Genomic DNA, 23,460 nt, shown 5'->3' on the forward strand with positions numbered 1-23,460 from the left:
TCCACCACCGTTAACACATACACCCTTAAGCAAAGAGCTCTGCAGAGAAGCCAAAACACATCCAGCACCTCTGGCTAAATGTAGTCTGTGATGTACCTATTGATCGCTACAGATCGTCTGCATGTAGGCGTTTGTCAGAGCGCTGTGCTTGTGTGAAGTTTTCTAGAAAGTGTGGATTATTCTCCAGAGCTGTCAGCTGATACTGTACACCATTGGCTGTTTGAAGACTTTTCAATTACTCGGTTTGAACCTGAGCCTCGTAAGATCCCTGCCCTACAAGTCTTTTTATTACACTGGGATCAAACGGTGGAGTGCTTGAGTAACCAACCAGAGTAACTACTATGGGTAATGACTGGACTTTAAGGTTGTAGTCATTTATGTGTTTGTCCCTGTGCTACAGTAGATACAGTAGATAGATGCATTTACCTGTAGTTTTCCTGTAGCACAACTGATGGATGCATTGCATTACTAATGCAAAGGTTGTGGGTTCCTTTTCCCAGAAGACTGCGTTACTTGTGCATTTTTCACTTTGGATATATGCATCTGCCAAATGCATTAATGGAAATTTTCAGGGGAGATGATCAGTTATGAGAAATGCGTTAACAATCGTATTTTGACAATTAAGCCTGTCCCCATTACCAAAAAATTCATATTAGCATAAATTAGTGACTGCTTTTGTAATTCAAATTATTCTTATTAGGGTGCCGTACACAATAATATGCTTTTTTATCCGAGCCAAAAGGGACTAACCCAGCTGTTTGGTTGTAATTTAACCTATGCTGGGTTGTTTTAACTCATTGTTGGGTTAAAAATAAAAATTTTCTTTGTTAATTTAAAAGGGTCATATGATGCAATTGGTGTAATGCAATGGGACCTATCATGCACCCAGCGCAATTGACTTTGTCAGTGACGCATGTATCATTCGTATTTTGCACCGGCGCACAGCGGGTTTTTCCCTCCACAGACGCACGTCGGCAAACTAGGGAATGAACTTGCGCTCCCTGTGCGGTTCAGCGCAAAAAAGGAGGCGTGTTGCGGCGCAAACCATACCTGATGCTATTTTGCAGTGTCAAAAAACAATTGCGCCACTGACCAAAAAAAACTAGTCTAAAGTCAGTGGCGTGTTGTGCGTGGTTCATTATGCTATTTTAAGGGTGCATGCTTGACCATAATGTATAGTGTACACACTTTGCTTATCTAATCTACACAGATGCAACAGTTATTTTTGCAAATCATAAATTGTTACAATAAAAATATTAACACATGAGATAAGGGAAATCAATGTGGTGAGCATTGTGGTGATAGTTTTTATTTATTGTGTGGCTGCGTTAAAAAATTCTCATGCAAATAACGATTAAAATGTTTTCATAAGAAACCTTAATGTATATGAACTTAATTTGTAATTGTACTTTGGGGTTGGACCTTGCTTGCATTTCTTGGGTCCGATTTCAAAGCCCCCAAACCCTTTCAGCGGTGAGGGTGGACGTGGCGATGTCCTCTGCTGGCGTCAGGTCCTGAGGCAGATCCACCTCCCGTTACACGGCGTGCCCGATTTATGCTGGCAAGCTTGGGATTCCCCCGTCTCCTGACATCATTGTAGCGCTTGGCGCAACGATGGGGATGCCAGCTGATGAGACAATTGCGGCTATTTCCTCTCACGCCTGTTTAACATACGCTGATTTGGGCGGATTTCTCCCATCCCCGTACAAAACAACTTCTCTGTCTTTGACTGCTCTTACAAGAACGTGGGTCTCCTCGGCTGTGAACCGCTCCTGGCGTGCGCCTGGTAAATCCGTCATAATAATAGCAACCCGCCATGGAACTTGCGCACTTGCGTTTAAAGGGAATGTTGGATAGCGTTCTGATTGGTTTATTTGACGTTACGCCCAACGTATTGGCAGACGTATTTTATTAGGTCTTTTTGCTCATCAAGAAAATACATCTTTTTAAAAAAAAAAATATTTAGATATTTGTACTAAAAACAAGATGCGTAATAAAATAAATTTTTTGCAGTGGCATTGCATTGTGAGCGAATCTTTCAAACACGGTAAGGAGCATCAGATTTCCGGCTGACGTCAGCTGAGGTATTCAGGCCAATCATAGCATACAGATTCATAAACCACACAAACACATTATACCAACTTCACAAAATAACATTTTTAGCAATGAAATAGGTGCTCTTTCAGATAAAAACCCCCGTTATTTTATTGTTATATTGTTTCTTTTCCATGGGGCCTTTATGAAACGTGTAGATTCTTACAAAGCTCATCGATCGTAAAAGCACAGTGTGCTCTGATTGGTCAGCTATCCAGTGCATTGTGATTGGCCAAGTAAGTACATGTAGCGTGTGATGGAAATGTTACGCCCCTTACCATATTTGGAATATCAGCTCCCAAAGCACAGCATCTCCATGGCATGGCAGTGGGGCAACAATACAACAAGGAGAATAAAAATGATGCCTTCTTTTTTATGCATATACATTTAGGCGGTGTTATGCAAATCTTCCCACACAGTGACGTAGATACAATATGTGGGGTCGTAGAAAGAGGCATTTAAATAAGGTGTGGATGAGTCTTCTCTTTTAGAAAGATCATCTCTTTGGGTTTGAGACTTTAATCTTTGCCCCTCTACAGATCTTTTATATGTACGAACAGATTTTAACACTCCATAGACAAAGGAAAATATGAAATCGCATTATATGACCCTTTTAATCCAACGAATGTGTTTGTTCCTTTTGAACCCAGCATTTTATTAGAGTGTAAAAAAAGCTTCCGTAATATAATGATTTTTATTTAACTTGGCATACATTAAGACGGTTGAATGCTGTTTTATCATAAAGAGATTGCTTTCTGGTAATGCTAATGAGAATTAAGGTACGTAATGTAACAGTCATGAGTGTAATGTCACAATGTATAAACAATGTTTACTTGAAGCAAACTTTCCCTTTTCTTTTAAACTTTCCCTTTTCTCAGTATAAAATAAAAAAAAATTAAATAAGAATCTTGAGGCTCACCCAATAAATAAATGAAAAGTTCAGCAGACCATGTGGAGTTCAGAAAAGCTTTCACATCATCCAAACAAACTTTGATGTCAACTAATCTACAAGCGCTCTTACATATATGCATATTCATTTAAACATCACTGTCACGCTCTCAAAAGAATATGAAAGTGTGTTTGTCGTGTTCCTCCGCTGTGGGTTTTATTAGTATGTTCATGTGGGAGTGTGTGTATATAATACAGAATATGTGTGCGAGTAATGCTGTGTGTGTGGGTAGAGATGGGATACTGGCTGCCTTCATGATCCTGTGTATTTGTGTGTTGGTATATTCATGTGTGTGACTCAATGTCTGGCATGCTCACCGTTCTCTGGCAGGTTTAGTTAAACGGAGAGAAAAAATCTTCAATTGAAGAGGTCTGGGTTAACTGTGAATCAGTGACTCCCCCTGCTGGTTAAAAATATTACAGCTTACTCCTCTAATACAATTGCTTTTATCTTTATTGTTTTAATATGACCTTTCGAACTTGAACCTAACATGCTGAGTTTACTAAAACACACATAATGTATAGCTTGAATGCACTGTATAGTCGCTTTGGATTAATGCATTTGCCAGATGCATAAACTGTAAACAATCTAAATGTTGAAATATTGTAATCTTGTAATCTTTCTGTGCAGAGCAAATGGTTCAAACGCTGTCACTTAGATGATATACTTTTATAATAGTAATAACATTTAGGTACAGATATGTACATTTGAGGTGCTACTATGCACTCTTTAGGTACAAAGGTGTACTTGTTGAAGGGGTACTGACCCAGTAACTGCTTCTTTACTTTAATTTCTGAGAAATAACCTTCTTCATGAGCTGCTACTGTGCTTGAAGGATACAGTCCTTGTCTAAATATCTCCCTTACACCCATTCATTAGTTGGCTAGTATAGGCTAGAGGTCTTCTCTGGTCCAGAGAAATGTTCCCGACCCGAAATGACCTGAATCACTTTTTCCCGACCCCAACCTGCATAACCCGAGAAAATTAGATGTATTTTTTTAACCTGACTGTAACTGAATGTAAATGTCATTGATGTGTGTGCAGTCTGCAGCCTCGCACCCTCCATTCAGACAGAAAGAAACCCCGGTGGCCTCGCAACCAATTTGGCACGCTGCTCCATTTGTTTTCATTTGTTATCTGACGATTACGCCAAGGTAACCGATAAAATGTGCATTCAACATTGATCGACAGGTCTTTCTCAACAAAAGTACACTTAATGTCGCAAGCACTCTTGGCAAACAAAGAAGGGGTTGGAAAAGGACTTGATGCACACACGCAAGATATTTCAGGTCTTCTTGGGTACGTTTGGAAAAACACATTCATTTAAATAAACCGGAGACCCGAGGCCGCTTATTTTATACCCAACCCGTGTCCAAGGCACACATACAAATTTTTGACCCGAACCTGCTCGGGTCAGACCTCATGTTTTAGGATCTAAGTGTACCTGTGAAGACCTGTAGTATAGTCCACTTGAAATGAGAAAATATGGGCACTAAAGGGGGGTCGCACACTGGACGCGCAGCTCAGCGCCGCGTCAAGATGTGTCTAGGACAACTTGGATGTATCGTACACCGGAAGTGCACATTAAATAGCACAAGCTTAGTCAGATAGTGTCTACTTCAAAATGCAAAATATACGTTATCAGCCAATGTTAATCGCTAAAGATTTGGGACAAATATGATGTTATTTAATGTCAAACTATGTGAGTGGTGCTCTGTTGCGTGACAGAGATTTGTGCAGTTTCCTGATGCTGGGTTTACACCAGCTGCGGTACAGGCATTAAGGGCAAGTTATTTCAATGTTAAGTCAATGTGAAGACACATTGACGTGCCTCTGGAGGTCTCGCGGCACAAATGAGGCATTTGGCATGGCGCGGTAGAAGCGATTCCGCCTCATTCGCACGTCTAGTTCGCACAAATGGCGTGAATTGAGCGTCTCGTGCGGTACACGCGAATGGTGCTTTTTGTGCATTTTACGCAAATTACCGGCTGACGTCCAAGTTGAACATTTTGAACTTTGTCGGAATTTCACACCGGGTTAACCAATCAGGAGCCTGCTTGGTGCTGTGGCGGCAGCCTCGCCCGGAGTCACTCATTCAACATGGAGGAACGCTTGATATTGTCCGTAAGCAGTCACCCGGAGCTATACGACACAAGTTCTTATTTCTATAGAGACAGAAATAAAAAGGACCTCGCTTGGAACAGTGTCAGTGAGGACATTGGGCAACCCTGTAAGTTGTAAATACACATTTCTCTTTTGAGTCAATGAAGTTTATCAACCCGTGCCTTTTATTTTCCACATATAGTACGGTGACTAAGTACAAACGGTATCTCTCTCGATAAATAACATCTTGCAAATAGACAACCGCATAGCACTTGCCCCTTCCACAAGAAGCAGATTTTGCCTCTGATGTGCGAATGCATTTAAAATGTTCAAGCGGCAAACTAGGCGCGTTAGACGCGATTTTGACGCCTCAAATGCGGTTGAGGCTGTGTGCGTACACTCATAGAAAACAATGTGTTCTGTTTTTTTAGAATGGCTTGGCGCTGAGCTACACGCCCCCTTATGCTGCGTTTACACCAACCGCGTTTCTGGCGTCAAAATCGTGCAAGCATTTGACACTCATCAGAGGCAAAATTCGCTTCTTGTGGGAGGGGCAAGTGCGATGCGGTTGTCTGTTTGCAAGATGACTGATGTTGATTGTGCATTTTTTTGAGAGAGTTACTGGTTTGTATTTGTTAACCTTACTATATAAGTAAGGGTCGATAAACGTCACGTGACTCAAAAGTGAAATGTGTATTCAATTTACCAGGTTGCCCAATGTCCTCACTGACACTTTTCCAAGCGAGGTCCTTTTTTATTCTTGTCTGTATAGAAATAAGAACTTGTGTCGTGTAGCTCCGGGTGACTGCTCACGGACAACATCAAGCAGGTTGAATGAGTGATTCCGGGGGCAGGGCTGCCGCCACAGCAGCAAGCAGGCTCCTGATTGGTTAACATGCCGCGAAATTCCACCAAAGTTCAAATTTTTCAACTCGGGTATACCGCCCCAGGCGCTCAATTCACAATGAGGCGGAATCGCGTCTTCCGTGCCGCGCCAAACGCCTCATCCGCGCCGCAAGACCTCCAGACGCGCGTCAACGCGTCTTCACATAGACTTAACATTGAAATCACTCGCGCTTCGCGTCTCTACCGCGGCTTCTGTAAACGCAGCATTAGGGGGCCAGAAGCGCTGTGGCTATCCATTGAGTGTACATTGGTTGTACACTTATTATTGCGGTGCATTATGGGATTAAGTGCACTCGATAATGTCTACTATCATTACAAAATGTCTGTCCCCTCAAATAGTGCACTAGGGTATAGGTAGCTATTTCAGACACCTTGTTACTATTATTATCATTAACGTAAATATAATTATTTTTCTTTGTGTCTCACAGGAATCACCACCGTCCTCACCATGACGACCCTCAGCATCAGCGCACGCCACTCTCTGCCCAAAGTCTCGTACGCCACGGCCATGGATTGGTTCATCGCTGTGTGTTTCGCGTTTGTGTTCTCGGCCCTTATAGAGTTCGCCGCTGTGAACTATTTCACCAACGCACAGATGGAGAGAGCAAAGAGAAAGCAGGCCAAAGCTGCTGCTGCGGCTAACGCTAAAAGTTCAGGGAAAGCCAAAGAGACAGATGAAGTTGTACAGGTGAGCACATACACATATACTTTGAACCAGTTGAACCAGATATGAAAAAACATACAATTCCAGATGCATATGACTTCCTTTCTTCAGTTTTATTTAGTAATACGTATATGGGGGTCAACATACTGGAAATGCATCCATTACTTTCTATTTTTCAATGCATTTTTCAACCCCTGTCATTAAAGCATCATGGGAGTTTGGTTGAGCAAACACAAAAAACCTCAAACTAACTGTTTAATTGCGACTGATAGGAGAGCTGTTGGCAGATTTCGTCTTTCTCTGGGATATTGTGTGAAAGTGGAGATGCAGGATTAGACACAGCACACATCGACAGCTGTGAGACTTGCGTCTGTCAGATGACTGATGTGATATATTACAGCCGTGTTTTTTGGTCGTTTATTTTTACAGCCCGTTGTTAATGTCCCTTATCTAATGGTGCTTCTGTATAAGCATTTCAAATGGTGACGTTTTCTCCCTTCCTTCTGCTCATCCAAAACTTTTTTACCGTCAAGTGTAATGATGGTTTTAATGTGGAGATCTAAGCAGATTACAGTTTGAGTGAATGAATGTACTGTAGTGTAGTCTGCACAGATGGAGCCGATGAGCTGTATGTTTTACTGCATATATGTTAAACCTAATTATTTAGATGGAAAATTCACCAGCAACCCTTTAAAATAGATTAATGAACTACCAGATTAAAATACAGTACTGTCTAAGCCCTTTTCACAGAGACATTAGGGAAAATACATGGAAAATGCATCCGGGATTTGTCCGGGATCATTCAATTTTTGCTATTCTTTAATGGAGTTTCAGCCGGAGCTCCCTGATCTCGTCTTCAGTCCAGTTTGCCGTCATTTCTCGTCGTGAATGTTGATCTGCATGTAAAAACTTCATGTTGCATTGGCACGCCGCTTTCGGCATTGTTTTTGCGTCTCATTCACACAGAGGGCTTTCCTACAAGGTCCTCTTTCCGGGAGCAATCCCAGAACATTTACGGCACGTGTTTATGTTCACACAGAAGCCTCTCCGCCAATTTTACGGGTATTTTCTGGGACCAAAGTGCTGTGTGAATGAGGTTTTAGAGAGATGGACAGAAAGAGAGAGAGAGAGAGAACAACCTTGCAACCATCAGGGAATTCTTGATGTGAGCTTGGCATTATGGGTGGCATTCAAGCAGTTTTTTTCAAAGCTGTATTGAGATTCATTCTTTCTGCTCACAGCTTGTGCTAACATATTTTCTTCACGCCACAAGACACCAATTACACTTTGCCAACTGTTCATTTCTCAGAGGAAATGGTGAAAAATATCCCGGTGAATCTGGGCTATCAGGTCCAGTGAGACAGATTCACACCAGTCTTCCCTGCGTGTTTCTCTCATGTACAGAATAACACTGGATGTAATAGTATCACTTTGTTCGTGTGACTGGATGTTTTAGCTGTCGCACGCAGGGTTAAATTGTGTCTCTGAGGTGCCCACCTATCTTAGAAAGACAGAAATAACCAAAGAAATAAAAATAGTACAAAAGATTCGAATCAAATTTGATGCATTGAATAGACAAACAATAAAACATAGCTTTTCCGATGTGAATAACACCTTACAGTTGGAGTAAATATTGTATTTAAAAATGTTGGGTTATTTTTAAACCAACGTTGGGGCAAAAAGGGATGAGTAATTTAACCTGTGCCGGGATGTTTTAACACATTGTTGGGTCAAACATAACACTTGGTTAAAATTAGTGTTTGTTTCGTTGTTCTTCCTGGACATATTTTTACTGTTTTTATCAGTTTATGCTAATTTTAGAGAAAACTAAACATGCTGATCATTGAACATATAAAAAGCAAAGTCCAGAATGACTTTATTGCCTTTTTAACCACACTCATGCCCGTAGCCAGCTATGAGGCCACCTAACCCTAATTTAACCCTAACCCTAAATTTTCGATATAAATAAATAAATTAGAAGTTTTTCTGAATGACTAATTAGTAATTTTTAAATATTCATATTGGCATCCGCGTATATAATTAACTTTGGACAGTTTACTGTATATTTTTGTGTAAAATGACGGAGACTGACAGCTGTGTGACGCTGGCGACCGTGAGTGCAGCATTCACAGTGTTGCCAGATCCTATTGAGAAAAATCCTCTTTGGACGTAGTATTTAATGTTTTAGCAATTATTGTGACAATTTGGGAAATTTATAAAGTGAGAATGTGCTGGTTAGTGTTAGCGATGTCGATTTATTGCTGAAAGACAAAGTCTTAACTTATTTTGTCTTTATGGCCCATTTTGTTTGTTATCGTACCAATATCTGGCAACACGGGATGACCAGCACCTAAACATTGATCATATGCCGTCATTTAGCATCATTCAGCATGGGCAGGTTATTGCTGACATGATAATATTTTCGATAAGACACACGCAATAATCATCATTATTTTGTATGTAATCAATGCTTTTAACTGTAAAAGAAATATGTAAGCATTGGGTATGAAGAAGGTTATGTTATTTTATTCAGTTTAGGAGTTAGCATTTAACAAAGTCATGCTAAAAACATTCATAAGAGCACTAAACAAGGCTCTTGTTTATATAATGTTGCTTAATAAACCATTAATATAATGTTATAATAAGCATTGTTGCATGCAAAAAAAAATTCTTATCCACCCTAACAGTAAAGCATTTACAAATTGTGATATAATAAATAGTGGATAACATTACAATGCCCACCCCCAAAACATATAAAAAGAGTGGGTATTTAAAGGTTTAGATAGAATACTTAAGCTCCCAGGTAAAAAAATAAATTATACTTGAATGTACTAAGTATTTTGTAAAGGTTAAGCACTACAAATATACTAATAAAAGGTGTATGGTTCTACTTGAGTAGTACTTCAATCCACTTGAAAAAGAATACAATACCAGTAAATAGATTTCAGTGTTTTAAAATAAGCGTCTCAAAATAGCACAGTTGAGTACACTTAGATGAAGTACTTAAGACTAATTTTTGATATATTAACTACAAAATAGTACATTTATTAAGTGTACTTTAGTATAGTTTATTTTAGTGCACTTTTTTTCTCCTCTTAACACTCCTGGACATCACTAATTGTCAAACCCTGGCTAAGGCCATGACCACACCTAATAAAAAATGCTGGTTTATTTTTAACCCCCATTGGGTCAGAAAGGGACAAACCCAGATGTAGGGGATAAATTAACCCAGAAAATGTTTATGTTTGACCCAACAATGGGTTAAAACAACCCAGCATAGGTTAAACACATTCTTTGATACATTCTTAACCACATACATTAATATTACATTATCTTAAATAGATAAAAAATCTTGCAGTATAAACAAAATAAATAAATAAAAAGCTGCATAAGAATAAAAGTGGATTGTTGTTGTAGATTTTGACATTGATGCATTTGTGAATTTATGATAAAAACGTGAATTTACAGTTACATAACTCTATGGCTAATGGAAATGAGCATTTACAGTGCATAATGGATCATTTCTCTAGATTAGCTAAATTTAAGCTGTACAGAGAGGCCTGAGGGGAACAGCAGGAATAGCACATTGTTATGGCAACCAAATACATTGTGCACTGATTTGCTGAAAGACATTTTAGAACGAATGCTGGCATTATAATATCTGCAAATCATCTTTCTTCTGTGCAGCATCATTCTTTTAGTAACCGCAAGCTACAGGACTTTAATCTTTCATTTACACCCAGTGAGCCAAACTAAAACTAAAACTGGGACATAGTGAATTGTTGCATCACATGGATAAACTGCATGAACCTGGGACTCTCCCTGGTAAATCGGAACAGTTAACCTTTGTGTCGTGTCTTATTGGAACTTAGGGGGTTGACTTTTTAAATATTTCTTGGGTTACAAACGTAATATACAGTATACTGTAAATGTTTATACACTGTCAGAAAAAAAAGGTTTAAAACTATACCTTTTTGTCGCTAGGGTGGTACCTTAAGGCAGTGGTTCCCAAACTTTTTCAGCGTGTGGCCCCCCTTGTGTACGGTGCATTCCTTCGCGGCCCCCCAAAGAAAATTTGTGACAAAAAACTGTTCTAAAACTCAACATTTTAATTAAAAAAACATTAAATTATACAAAAAAGTAGTGCTTTTGGTTAGTAGCCTTATTTTTTTTAGGTTTAATTACACAGAATTCATGATAAATTAATGTATTTCATAAAATGTCATAAAACTGGGGCCCCCCTGGCACCATTTTGCGGCCCCCCTGGGGGCCCCGGCCCCCAGTTTGAAAACCACTGCCTTAAGGTACCATTTTGTACCTTTACAGGTATACTAAAAATAATACAATCTTGTACCTTTTGGGGTACAGTACTGTTCCTTAAGGATTTATTGTGTACCTTTAAAAGTTCAGTTAACTGTTTTGGTACAAAATTGTTCCTTAAAGGGATAGTTACCAAAAAATGAAAATTCTGTCATCATTTACTCACTTTTGTGTTGTTACAAACCTGTATAAATGTCTTTGTTCTGAGGAACACAAAGGAATATATTTTGAGAAATGTTTGTAACAAAACCGTTTATGGACCCCATTCACTTCCATAGTAGGATAAAAGAATACTATGAAAGTAAATGGGGTCCACAAACGGTGTGCTTACAAACATTTCTTAAATTATCTTCTCTTGTGTTTATCAGAACAAAGAAATTTATGCGGGTTTGTAATAACATATAATTGAGTAAATGATGACACATTTTTTTTCCCTTTAAGGTACACAATAGGTCCTTAGGGTATAATATTGTACCCCATAAGGTACAACATTTCATTGTGTGGTATACCCATAAAGGTACAAAAAGGTACCTTTTAAGGTACCACCCCAGTAAAAGAAAAAGGAACAACTTTGTACCTTTTTTTCTGACAGTGTATGAGTGTCAATGCAGTGTCCAATATAGGGCTCGAGCAGACTACGGTTGCTATGGTAATAGTTCACCAAAAAATTATTTACTCACCCTCAAGTGTTCCAAATTTGTATACATTTATTTGTTCTGCTGAACAAATTTTGAATAATTTTGCACTGATTTCCGTAGTAGGAGTAAAGAAAATTATGTAAGTGAATGGTGCCCCAGATCTGACATTTATAAATATTAATTTGTGTTCAGCAGAAAGTTTGGAGGGTGAGTAAATAATGACAGAATTTTCATTTTTTGGGAAATCATCCCTTTAAATGTTGTAAATGTTTCAGAAACATGCATACAATACAATACTAAAATCATGAAACATGATGTTTATGTGCCAGGGTAAAAGAGGAACTTCCATGAGCCTTGGCTATAAAGTCTTCGTATGCCATTGTATGAATCTTTAACACACACAAACATGTACAGATACACACACACACACATTACTGAGTGGAGTCATCGCTCGTGTCCATGTTTTCAGGAAAAGCTTTTTATAGAAAAACTCTATCCACCTCCTCCATACACCCACAAACAAACCATCTGATCATAAAAGCTTCTTACTGCCCTGACCATTACTGTAAGCCTGACATCTGTTCAGAGCATCACACACACACACACACACACACACACACACACACACACACACACACACACACACACACACACACACACACACACACACACACGCACACGCACACACACACACACACACACACGCACGCGCACACACACATACACACACATAAAGTGCATGCTTGCTCCGTTGCAATACTATCTTCTGCATGTTTGGATTCTGATATCTGATGTCTTATTAAAATTGGTTTATTAACTTAAACTGGAAAGGTGGTCTGCTGGTGCATAGAAAATTTAAGTAATTGGGTTGCAACAAAACAATCTTCTTGGTTGCCATAAACAGGTTTTGAACTGATAAACAAATTTGACTTTTATAGGCTGTTGCAAGAATCTTGATTTGGTTGGTCAGCTGTGACATTTTTATTTTGTTAAATCAAAACTGGCTTTTCAGCCTAATCTCACAGGAGTTCATACGTATTTTACAAGATGGCTAATTCGTATCAATTCGTATAAATGGTGAACTGTACAAAAACATACGATGATTAGAAGAAAATATTAAAGGGGACATATAATGAAAATCTGACTTTTTCATGTTTAAGTGCTATAATTTGGTCTCCAGGGCTTCTATCAACCTAAAAAAAAGTAAAAAAAAAAAAAGATAAACCCAGTAACTTAGTTTTGGTAAACAATTCTCTGAAAGGATGTGAAAAAATAGGTAATTGAAATTTGGCTACCCTTGTGATGTTAGAAGGGGATCTTATTATAATAATACCGCCCCTTAATCTGCACTATCCAACCACGGGCCCCCTACTGGCCACTAGCGGTTAACTTATATTTAATGATTTCTTATTTAATGATCGCAGGCAGAGTTATAAAAAGTGGGGTGTGGTCAGTGGCGGATTTAGCAAATTGGGGGCCCTAGGCGAAGGTATTTTTACTCCAAAATGAAGATGGAAAGCAGAGGTCACACAAAGTGCAGCACTACACAAACCAATAGAGAATAAGTCAATGGGGCAAAAACAGCCACGAACAGTAAATGAGGAAGAAATAATTGAAATCTGATGCTGCACAAAAACTAGCAAAGCATCAAAGCCAATGTTGTTACTAATCTTTCACATACCCAAGACTGTGATAAAAGGTTTAAAAAATACAGTCTACAATCACTTTATATTAAAACTATGTTTTCTTTGATGTTTTCTTCACAAACATAACAAAAGGGTTGTGAATTTTACCACAGTGTATTGTTGAGTTTTTGAAAAATGTTCAAAGCATTTTCCCAAAATATGTGTCAACATAAGATTTTTCACCAAAAATCATTCCATATGCTAAAAGTTGTGGCCAAATTAAGACTCAACAGCACCCCATAGTGGACGAAAACATCCCCAACATAACATCAGCAGGGCTCCAGACTAACATTTGAGAGAAACGTCCAAACAAGTTTAATGCATTAACAAATTAATTACAAATACAAATAATTGTATTCTTTATATACATTAATTTTTTTTACTTTACCATACTTATTAATTTTAACATATATTTGCCTTACTGTAAACTATTAAACTTACAATCAACTTTTTATTACTTTGTTGTGAAAGCTTTAGGTTACTTTAACACAGACTTGAGTAAAATCACATTCTTGTGCTGTAATCACTACAAAATGTCTCCATGCACTCTGAAGATATCATTTGGCCAGGACTTGTAATCTGAGTTACTGAGCACAATGTATTGCGTTTTTTCTGACTTCTAGCGTGAATACGCAGTGTACCGCGCTATTTTTAGACTTTCATTGATTAAACGAAAGCAGCTGATCTCCGCCTCTTTTATTAGTGTCATTTTGCGAGCGTGTGGAGGTTGTGGGGAGATTATTTCATCAACTGCGCTGAAATATCAGAGACAGCTCTAAAAACACTGTGCAGCATCGTTAATTACAACCCCGGACTCTGACATCACATAATATTAGTTTGCGTCATTTTAAACCCGTCATTTCTCCCGAAAACGAAAGCAGAGGCTCTCGCCCGCAGTCTCCATAGACCACCCCTCAAAACAATCAGGGCAGACGCGGTCGAAAGTGGACAAAAGAGACGGATTTAGAGAGGTGATATGCACCTGAGCTGATAGAAAGGCGGGGGAGCGGGCAACAACAGGAAGAGTGACTGAATGCGTCGCAGACGTAATCGCCTGCGCATTATATTAATATAATTGTATTTAAATTTCACAGTCCAGCCAGTGCGACATTTAATAAACAATAGTCGCATAGGCAGGGAAAATACTCGCAAAATGAGACTATTTACTCGCAGTCTGGAGCCCTGTAGGGTTACATTAGTTTTTTGCTGTAGTAACATTATTTACTTCACCACAAAATAATTTTTATCAATGTAGGGCTATTACTAGCCGGTTGACTTACCAAAGCCCCATTTTCGCGTTTATATTTGTCTTTAAGTCTCTGTTCGTGTACTTTCCCAGTCCCCGTGTCACTTTGTGTTTATCTTTCGCGCCGCAGCACGCACCGTTATGGACTAGTCCATTTCATTGTGAAAGAAGGGGGTGTAAGTGTTTAGTGAAAGAACATGAACTGGACATTTTAACTACTATTTCAAAGTTTCAACGTATTTCTTAAGAATATTAATTCAATTTACAATGCTTTTGAAGTGTTCATGATGATAAGGGTTTTATTTATTTATGTAGGCTATTTATTAGGTTGGTTTGGGGCCCCCCTAATTTGACCGCTGGTGGGGGGCCCCAGGCGGCCGCCTACCTATGCCTCTATGGTAAGACCGCCTCTGGGTGTGGTAAGCATACAGCGACACATTCCCTGTGTCATTTCACTTTATTTATTATGACTCAACTTGTATACTTAAAGTGCCCATCTTATGACTGCTTTTCCACAAGTTATATAGGAGTATGAGTTCCATAAAGCATGTTTCAAAAGTTGTTTGCTCGAAATAGCTTGTAGGTAAAGATTGTTACCCATCTCTAGTAGCCTCTGTTTCAGGGCAGTTCAGATTGTGCCGTTTTAAACTAGTCTTACATATTTATGAGCTACTGCTCCTTTGATCACGCCCCACTACTAACGTCATGTGCCCGTGCGCATGCTCAGTGGTATCGTGAGCAGTACAGACCATACTGTGTTATTATTTTATATATTATTATTATTAACGGTTTATGTTGCCAACAGACAAATCATGCAGAAAAGTATCACTAATAAGTACACTACAGGTGAAGAAACTCATGACACACAATGAGTAAATTGTGATGTTATGTTAGCAGTCACAACAATAAACTCGTTTTCCCTGGACAATGCTAACATATTCCCATTATAAAACATTTTCAAGCGCATTATTTTCGCAAATTACAGAAATTAAGACCCGGCGGGGGATGTATACTGCTTGTGGACTGCGTGCTAATTGCTAGAAGCTAGCGGGAGGTCCGGACCGTAAAGTTATAAAAGGCTCGGGGGTTAGCCTCATCAGAAAAGCCGGGGCAGTAAGGCCCGGTCTCGGTGTGTCAAACTCATCATGACACACAAAATTCCAGCGTAAATTGTGATGTAGCAGTCTGAACAATACACTCGTTTTCCCTGGACAATACTAACATATTCCCGTTATAAACATTTTCAAACGCATTATTTTCGCAAATTACAGAAATTAAGACCCGGCGGGGGATGTATACTGCTTGTGGACCGCGTGCTAATTGCTAGAAGCTAGCGGGAGGTCCGGACCGTGTAACTTATATATCTATGCGGACCGTAAAGTTATTAAGAGGCTCGCCTCGTCAGAAAAGCCGGGGCGTACGGTCTCGGTTAGTTTGGCAAAAAGCTTTTAGCTCTACCATCATAAATGTAGTATTTTGTGACAGAAGATGACAACATGCAAAATATAACGTGACTTCTTACCTTTGTGATGAAACAACGCGATCGCGAATCGAATCCAGTCTGTTTCAGATGTGTGAATGATCCATGAAAGTCCAATAAAATACATCCAATTACCATTTTTGTCCACAAATGCTTATAATCCGTGAAATATAGATACATAGTCTGTTGTTTACATCAGATTTCGCATGAAGGTCTCATCGCCTACAATCTGAGGACTGTTTGCGTCGTAACACACTGTATATAAGATTACTCCGGGTTCCAATAACCACGCGTTAAAACGTTGTTTTTAAAAGTAGGTGGGAGTATAATCCATAATATCCAAATAGCGCTGTTATTTCCGGGAGAGATGATAACAGCACAGAGGGTCTCATTCAAGTGACTGCTCTATGCTCTCTAGCTACCTGGTGGGTGGAGACCTGCGAGTGGGGTGGTGGGCGGGAAAATTCAAACTGAATGTGACGAAACTTTTTGTTACGTCACAACGGAGCTGAGTTTGAACTCCCGCAATCTGAGACTCAAGGCAGAGGACATTCAGAAACCTGTATCTCACTCAAAACATCATGGATGGATTTTTTTCCGAGTTTGTATGCGTGTGGGAGCATCAGAGACACAAAATAACACCCCAAAACCCAGAAAAAGTGAGTTTTTCATAATACGGGCACTTTAAATGTTCTGATTTCTTTGTATGAATTCAATATGTGGCTTGATGGCTACATATTGTGTCAATAGCCCACTTAGAAATCCCCTTACTGATAAAAATGCTGATGTGTCAAATACTTGTTGTCTCCGCTGTAGCTTTGAAAGTATGTTGCGTTGATTCAGACCCACATCTAAGGCAATCAAATAAAGAACGCTTGAGCGAGAGATGTGTGAGGATGCATGCAGAATAATATTTGCGAAAAGCATCCTTGCGAGGGCGCATATATAGGCTAGTTCATGTATGAAAAAGACTCCACGTGAAAGTTTGCACAAATGCAGTCACACATGCAAGTGCTGGGGTGAGTGCTCGCTCGACTCATATAAATAAAAATGTTTATTTACAAAAATGTTGTCTTTGGGTCATTACAATATTTTCCCCTGATGACATCTCTCATTTGGCAAAATCATGTCGAGCAAGATTGTGCTGGGCTTTTGTATCTCTACTTCCATGACATTATTTACATTATACAGAATACAAAACATTTCTGTAAAAGACTGTCAATGTTTATTCTTTAATGTAAGTTCAAGGTACAAGATGCAGGTCTACTGTATAGCAGTAACAAATTTCAACTATGTCTATAAAAACACGTTGACAGACTATTTTTCCTCTTTATCCAGCAGCCAAATTCAGACACAAACGGAAACCTACGAAAACGCGTGAACTCACAGCCTGAGGGCAAAAAAGGCCAAAGGACCGAAGCATCCAGCAAGAGCGGAACAGCGTCATCCAAACCGACCCTGACCAGCCAATCATCTTCCACCTCAGAGGGTGCCAGCAGTTTCTCCAGCCAATCACGTCTCAGCCCCAGTTCCGCCGGTCAATCAAACACAGCAACTTTATCCGCACCCTCCAAGACCACACCCCCAGCTCCGCCTTCAACGCCGACAGTTCCCGACAACCCATCGTCTGGCACGGCTCCCGGCGCAGCCACTCTTCACCATCTTCTCGGGCCTAAACTAGAGAACATTAAAAAGAAGGAAGTCAAAGCCCCGCCCCCCACACAACCCCCGCCTCCTGCTACCGGAGGAGCGAGCAAGATCGACGAATATGCCCGAATTTTATTCCCAGTATCCTTTGGGGCATTCAACATGGTGTACTGGGTGGTTTACTTATCCAGGGACACCATGGTGGCCAAAGGAGGCTAACGTGGGCACGTTGTTTGTACTGTTTTTCTACAGCTCGCTGAAGAAACAAAAGATTCCTCTAAGGATTAAATCAGCCATTGTTCTAAGCAGTTCCCAGAAATGAAATTATATTATGGCAAAAAAAAAAAAAAACTGGACAGACAATAAGCGCCTCATGAGATTATGGGTGATGTAAAATCCAAACCTTTTTCCTTGATTGTCAAAACGGGACCATACACAAGATTAAGCATGTGGATATATAAGTTAAAATAAGTCATTTAAAAAGCAATCTCACGGGAATGAATCATAGGTGTGTCTGTTTAAATAGCCATATTTCTGGTCTGACCTATTTATCGCCGGACAAAGTGAAACGGGAACGTTTAGTAAATCAATGCCAGGGCCATTTAGTCTATTTTTATATAGAGACACTTTTCATTCATTCAGAGAACCGCTATGGATAAGTTTTCTGAAACATCACAAATATGAACTCACCCTGTGGACGAAGAATAAATGCTCTTCAGACGTTGTGACACAATCTCGCTCATTTTAAACAACATCTGACATCTATCCTGCGTTCTCATTTGGAGAGAACCGGCCTTTAGAAGATTGATTGACGTAAACACGTATGCATGAAGAATTTTCTTATAAGTCGTAAAGCACAAGTAATGATTTACTCTCTGTTTTTTGAAGTTTAACAGCTTGTTTTTTAGTTTTTAATTTCATTTTGATTTGTTTCATGTAATAGATTATACATTCTGCTATTAAGAAGGCTTGACATGGGGAAGACGTTGAACTGTATGAAACGCACAGTAAGTGTGTACGGGACCCTGGAGACTGCTGTCGTGGCAACCGCGCAGGGTCCAGATGGGTCTAGAGTCAATTAGAACAGCACGAGGGGTTAAGGAGACATCTGGGGTTGTCACACAAGTTGTCTACCAATCCTCACAGGGCTGTAAACTGGATCTTAACATCGATTGGTTGAGGTCTTCAGTGTCCACTGAACATTTGTAATGCTGCAAAAGTTACACTAAATCAATGTAAAAATTGTTCAGCCAAAAACTGAAAATTCTGTCATTGCAGACTCACTGTCACATTCAACAATGTAAAAAATAATGCAGCATGAAGTTAAAACAACTTGGTCAACCTATTATTTAAAGTTTTGGCTTTGAAAAGTTGACATAAAATCCAGTTGGAATTGTTTAACTTTATTTTTTAAGTTAAAGTAACACAAAAATTTGACAAAAATGCTGAATATTGTTTACAGTGACCAGTTCAACTTAAAAGTTTACACTTCAGTTTTCCAAGCACTGAAGCTGATGGACTGTGTAAAGTGAACTGCAAAAAATGACTTCTTACTTCTTATATTACGATGCATTTTCTTGATGAGCAATATGACCTAAGAAAATAAATCTAGTTTTTAGAGAAAAATATCAAATTTAAGTGAATTTGTGCATAAAAGTTTTTTTTTTTTGACTTTTTTCTTAAACATTTAATTCAAGAAAAATTTACGAAAATTGTTCTTACACTGCAAAAAATTACTTTCTTACTTAGTATTTTTGTCTTGTTTTCAGTACAAATATCAAAAAATTCATTTTTAATGAGCAAAATGACCTAAGAAAATAGTAAAAAAAAAAAAATCTAATTTAAGTGGATTTGCGGATTAAACAAGCAAAAAAATCTGCCAATGGGGTAAGCAATTTTATTGATTTTTTTTCTTGAATTGTTTAAGAAAATGTTCAAGATTTTTTTGCTTACCCCGTTGGTAGATTTTTTTTGCTTGTTTAATCCACAAATTCACTTAAATTTGACATTTTTGTCTTAAAACTAGACTTTTTTTCTTAGGTTATTTTGCTCATCAAGAAAATTCATCTTGACTTGAGAATGTTTAGATATTTGTCCTTAAAACAAGACAAAAATACTAAGAAGGTCATTTTTTGCAGTGTACCCAATTGGCAGATTTTTTTGTTTGTTTTATTTACACTGCAAAAAAAGATTTTCAAGAAAATATTTTCTTAGTATTTTTTTGTCTTGTTTTCAGTAAAAAAATAAAAAAATTCTTAAATTAAGATGCTTTTTCTTGATGATCAAAACGACCCAAGAAAATAAGTCTACTTTTTAGACCAGAAATATCAATTTTGTGCATAAAACAAACAAAAAAAATCTGCCAATGGGTTAAGCTAATTTTTCTTTAAATTTTCTTGTATTTAGTTTTTAAGAAAATTTAATTTTTGCTTGTTTTATGCACAAAATCACTTAAATTTGATAATTTTGGTCTAAAAACTAGATTTATTTTCTTGGGTCGTTTTGCTCATCAAGAAAAAGCATATTGATTTAAGAATTTTTAGATATTTTTTACTGAAAACAAGACAAAAATAATTTTTCTTGAAAATAATTTTTTGCAGTGTATAAATTCAGTTAAATGTTTTATTTTTGGTCTTAAACTAGACTTATTTTCTAAGGTCATTTTGTTCATCATGAATCTTGATTTAAGAATTTTTTGATATTTGTACTAAAAACAAGACAAAAATACCAAGAAAGTCATTTTTTGCAGTGTGAAGCATTAAAATAAAATAAAAAGAGTGAACAATGATGACAGAATCTTTATTTCGGCTGAACTCTTTCTATCTGTAACGGCAAACAGGGAGAAGTTTGATTCATCTCTTTGTATGGCCTGTTTTGCTCTTTGGTATTGATATTGGAAGACTGATATAATAATGCAAAGATTTTTGATACTGGACATGCAGACGACATGTGAATGGATCCATTTCACCACTTTGTTAAAATGTAACATATAACAGATATATATCATACATGCATAGCATATATATCATAAATTTGGTTTGTTATTCAGATCTATCCAATTAATTAAACAATTGATTAATTAGAAGAAATATACGTGTGTATTTTTAGACTTATTCCTGTGCATACACTTACATAGACATCTGATGCTTTATCTGTGAGAATGTATGTATATGAATGCATGTGTGTGTGCGCGCGGTGCGTGTGTGCGTGTGCATTGATAACTCTACAGGGCCCCAGTGAAAAATAGATCTTCAGCACAGTGCATTGTGGGATACAGTACTCAATGCTGTGTCCTCTTGTTGTATTCTGCACATTCTTGTACATCTAGTAGGCTACTCCAACTAAATAAAATGTGCATTGTCTGCACAGTATATATACTGTACTGCATACTGCTGCATACTCATCCCTCTTTATGACCAAAACTAGCAAACTGTTTACTACATACAAAACATTATTTGGGAATAATTAAACAATCTGCTTGATTTTCTTAAATGGGCTTTGAAAATATTTTACTTTAATTAATAGGCTGATGCGAAGAATCTTTGATGGCTCAACTGTGTGATTTTTATTTTTGTGGCATTGTTAAATCAAAATTGGCTTTTATCTCTTTATTTACATTATGCAGAATACAAAACATTTCTTGAAGAAACCGTCCATGTTTAACCTTTTCTGTAAGTTCAAGATACTGGATGCAGAATGTTTCCCAATCCTGGTCCTCGAGTACCCCCTTCCAGAAAGTTTTAGATGTCTCCTCATTTAAAACACCTGATTCAACTAATCAGTCTCCTTCCAGAATGGATAACATGTCTCCCAAAGCTGTTAAGTAAAATCAGGTGTGTTAGATAAGGAGACATCTCTATCTTTCTGGAAGGGGGTACTCGAGGACCAGGATTGGGAACACTGTTCTAGGAAGAACAACAGAAATTCTGGTGCACTAGAAAAATGGTCCCTAGCTGTCACCGGGACAGTACACTTTCATCTTTGTTTCTTTCATTATTTATTCTTTATGCAATTTCAGCATCTATGGCCATATTCATGGCGAGGACTGGCTAATTCATACACAAGTTTTATTCAGACAAGTTAATACAGACACAGGTTGGGGGTGGACAATTTGGCATCTCCAATTTACTTGCATGTTTTTGGCCTGTGGGAGGAAAACGGAGTACCCGGAGTAAACCCACGCCCGTCGCTGACACAGGGAGAACATGCAAACTCCACACCAAGAACCCTTTCATAAAGTGCACCTAAAGAGTTAATACTAGCACCTCAGGGGGACATACATTGATACCAAATGTACACATATCTGTACCTAAACGGTACATATAAGGACCGTTATAAAGGGTGCCCTCTTTATCCAGCAGCAAAATTCGGACACTAATGCATGTGGATTATGCAAGTAAAGTCTATACATATACCCTTGTTCTCTCTCTCTTTCTCTCTCTCTCTCTTATACTTTGACACACTGTATGTGTGTTGAAGGTTAGGACTTTTAGCACACTGATGGACTCATCAAAAAGCGTGGTTTTGGCACACAAACTCATTCTAGTGTGAAATTGATTTTGTACCCTTCATCCTCTATCAAGCACCCATCCACCCCTTGTTAACCTGACACATTAATGGTATATAGTTCTCTCGCACTGACAGTATGGCAGGTGTAAAGACCAATTTGTAGTAACAAGTAGAGTTCCTGCCTCTGTAGTTTTGTCCGTGCAAGCTATGTTTCAGATATGAACAAACTTAAATTTAGGTCTTTTTTTAGATTTGTAGCTTGGGTGTTTGTGCTGTGAGGTGAGGTGAGAATTGTGCACGACTCCTAACATCCCACTTAGTTTTCCTACAGGCACATTTCCTCAACGCACCTCTTCAGCTTGGCCCGCTGCAGCTTATCATTCCAACACAGAAGACTCGGATGAGCCAAACTTTAGCATTACTGTCTTCTGTTTTTTATGATATACAAAAAATGTACGGTATGTGAAAAATATTGTGTTTTATTAATCATAAACCATCCAAGCACATTGTATTTCACCAAATACTAACAAAAAAAAAATGTTTTTAGCTATTAAATAGGTGCACTTTAATACACTCTGAGGCTATTTTGGGGATTTTTGCCTGGATTTGGCCTACCCAATTTCAAAAGCTTCCCATACCCACATGCAGAGGTGCACATACAAAAGTTTGGTATCATTTTACAGGAAACCCTTTGAAATTACATAAAACACTGTTAAAAGTGCTAAACATGGTTGTATGTGTTGTCAGTTCTCTAATAAGCACAAAAATAAATAGGCGCTTTTTGATGTTTTTTTTCTAAAGTCTGTATTTAAAAGTGTATAACTCTGGCCCTGAGTGGTAACGAAACCTCCAGACAGTTTTGTTTGATTCCAGCAATTGCCAGCTTACAGAGGAAAAAGGAATTTTTTCTATATCATAATCTATGCAAAAGTTATTTTACTCCAACTGATGGGAGGACTAATACGCTTATGGTGTACAATTTCTGCCAAAAAACATTTGAAGTGCTCCCATAACCACATACAGTGGAATAAATGCAATATCTTTATATCATTTTGCAAAAATCCCTTTGAAGTTACATAAAAAGCTGTTGTTTGTGACAAATAGTGTTATTTATGTGGTTTTTCATATGCTAAAACACCAAATTTTCTTTTTTTATGTTGTAAATACTATCTTTGATAGTGTATAACTCTGGTTCTGTGTGCTCTAGCAGACTGCAGAC

The 23,460-nt window shown here is 38.2% G+C and overlaps 1 protein-coding gene across 4 annotated transcripts in view; it reads left to right on the forward strand.

The window, feature by feature from the left end:
• Window positions 1-19,533, forward strand: part of gabra4 (gamma-aminobutyric acid type A receptor subunit alpha4) — a 42,310-nt gene extending 22,777 nt beyond the window's left edge. For 3 of the 4 annotated variants that reach the window (XM_065242175.2, XM_065242178.2, XM_065242177.2), the window contains 2 exons: window positions 6,481-6,740; window positions 17,424-19,531. In XM_065242175.2, coding sequence (XP_065098247.1) covers window positions 6,481-6,740; window positions 17,424-17,951 — 788 coding nt within the window. In that variant the 3' untranslated portion in view covers window positions 17,952-19,531. Of the gene's footprint in view, window positions 1-6,480; window positions 6,741-17,423 lie in introns of all 4 variants that reach the window. The other variant, XM_065242176.2, reaches the window with a different exon arrangement.
• Window positions 19,534-23,460: the final 3,927 nt, after the last annotated feature.

This window comes from Paramisgurnus dabryanus, chromosome 16, assembly GCF_030506205.2.
Source record: "Paramisgurnus dabryanus chromosome 16, PD_genome_1.1, whole genome shotgun sequence".
Taxonomy (NCBI): domain Eukaryota; kingdom Metazoa; phylum Chordata; class Actinopteri; order Cypriniformes; family Cobitidae; genus Paramisgurnus; species Paramisgurnus dabryanus.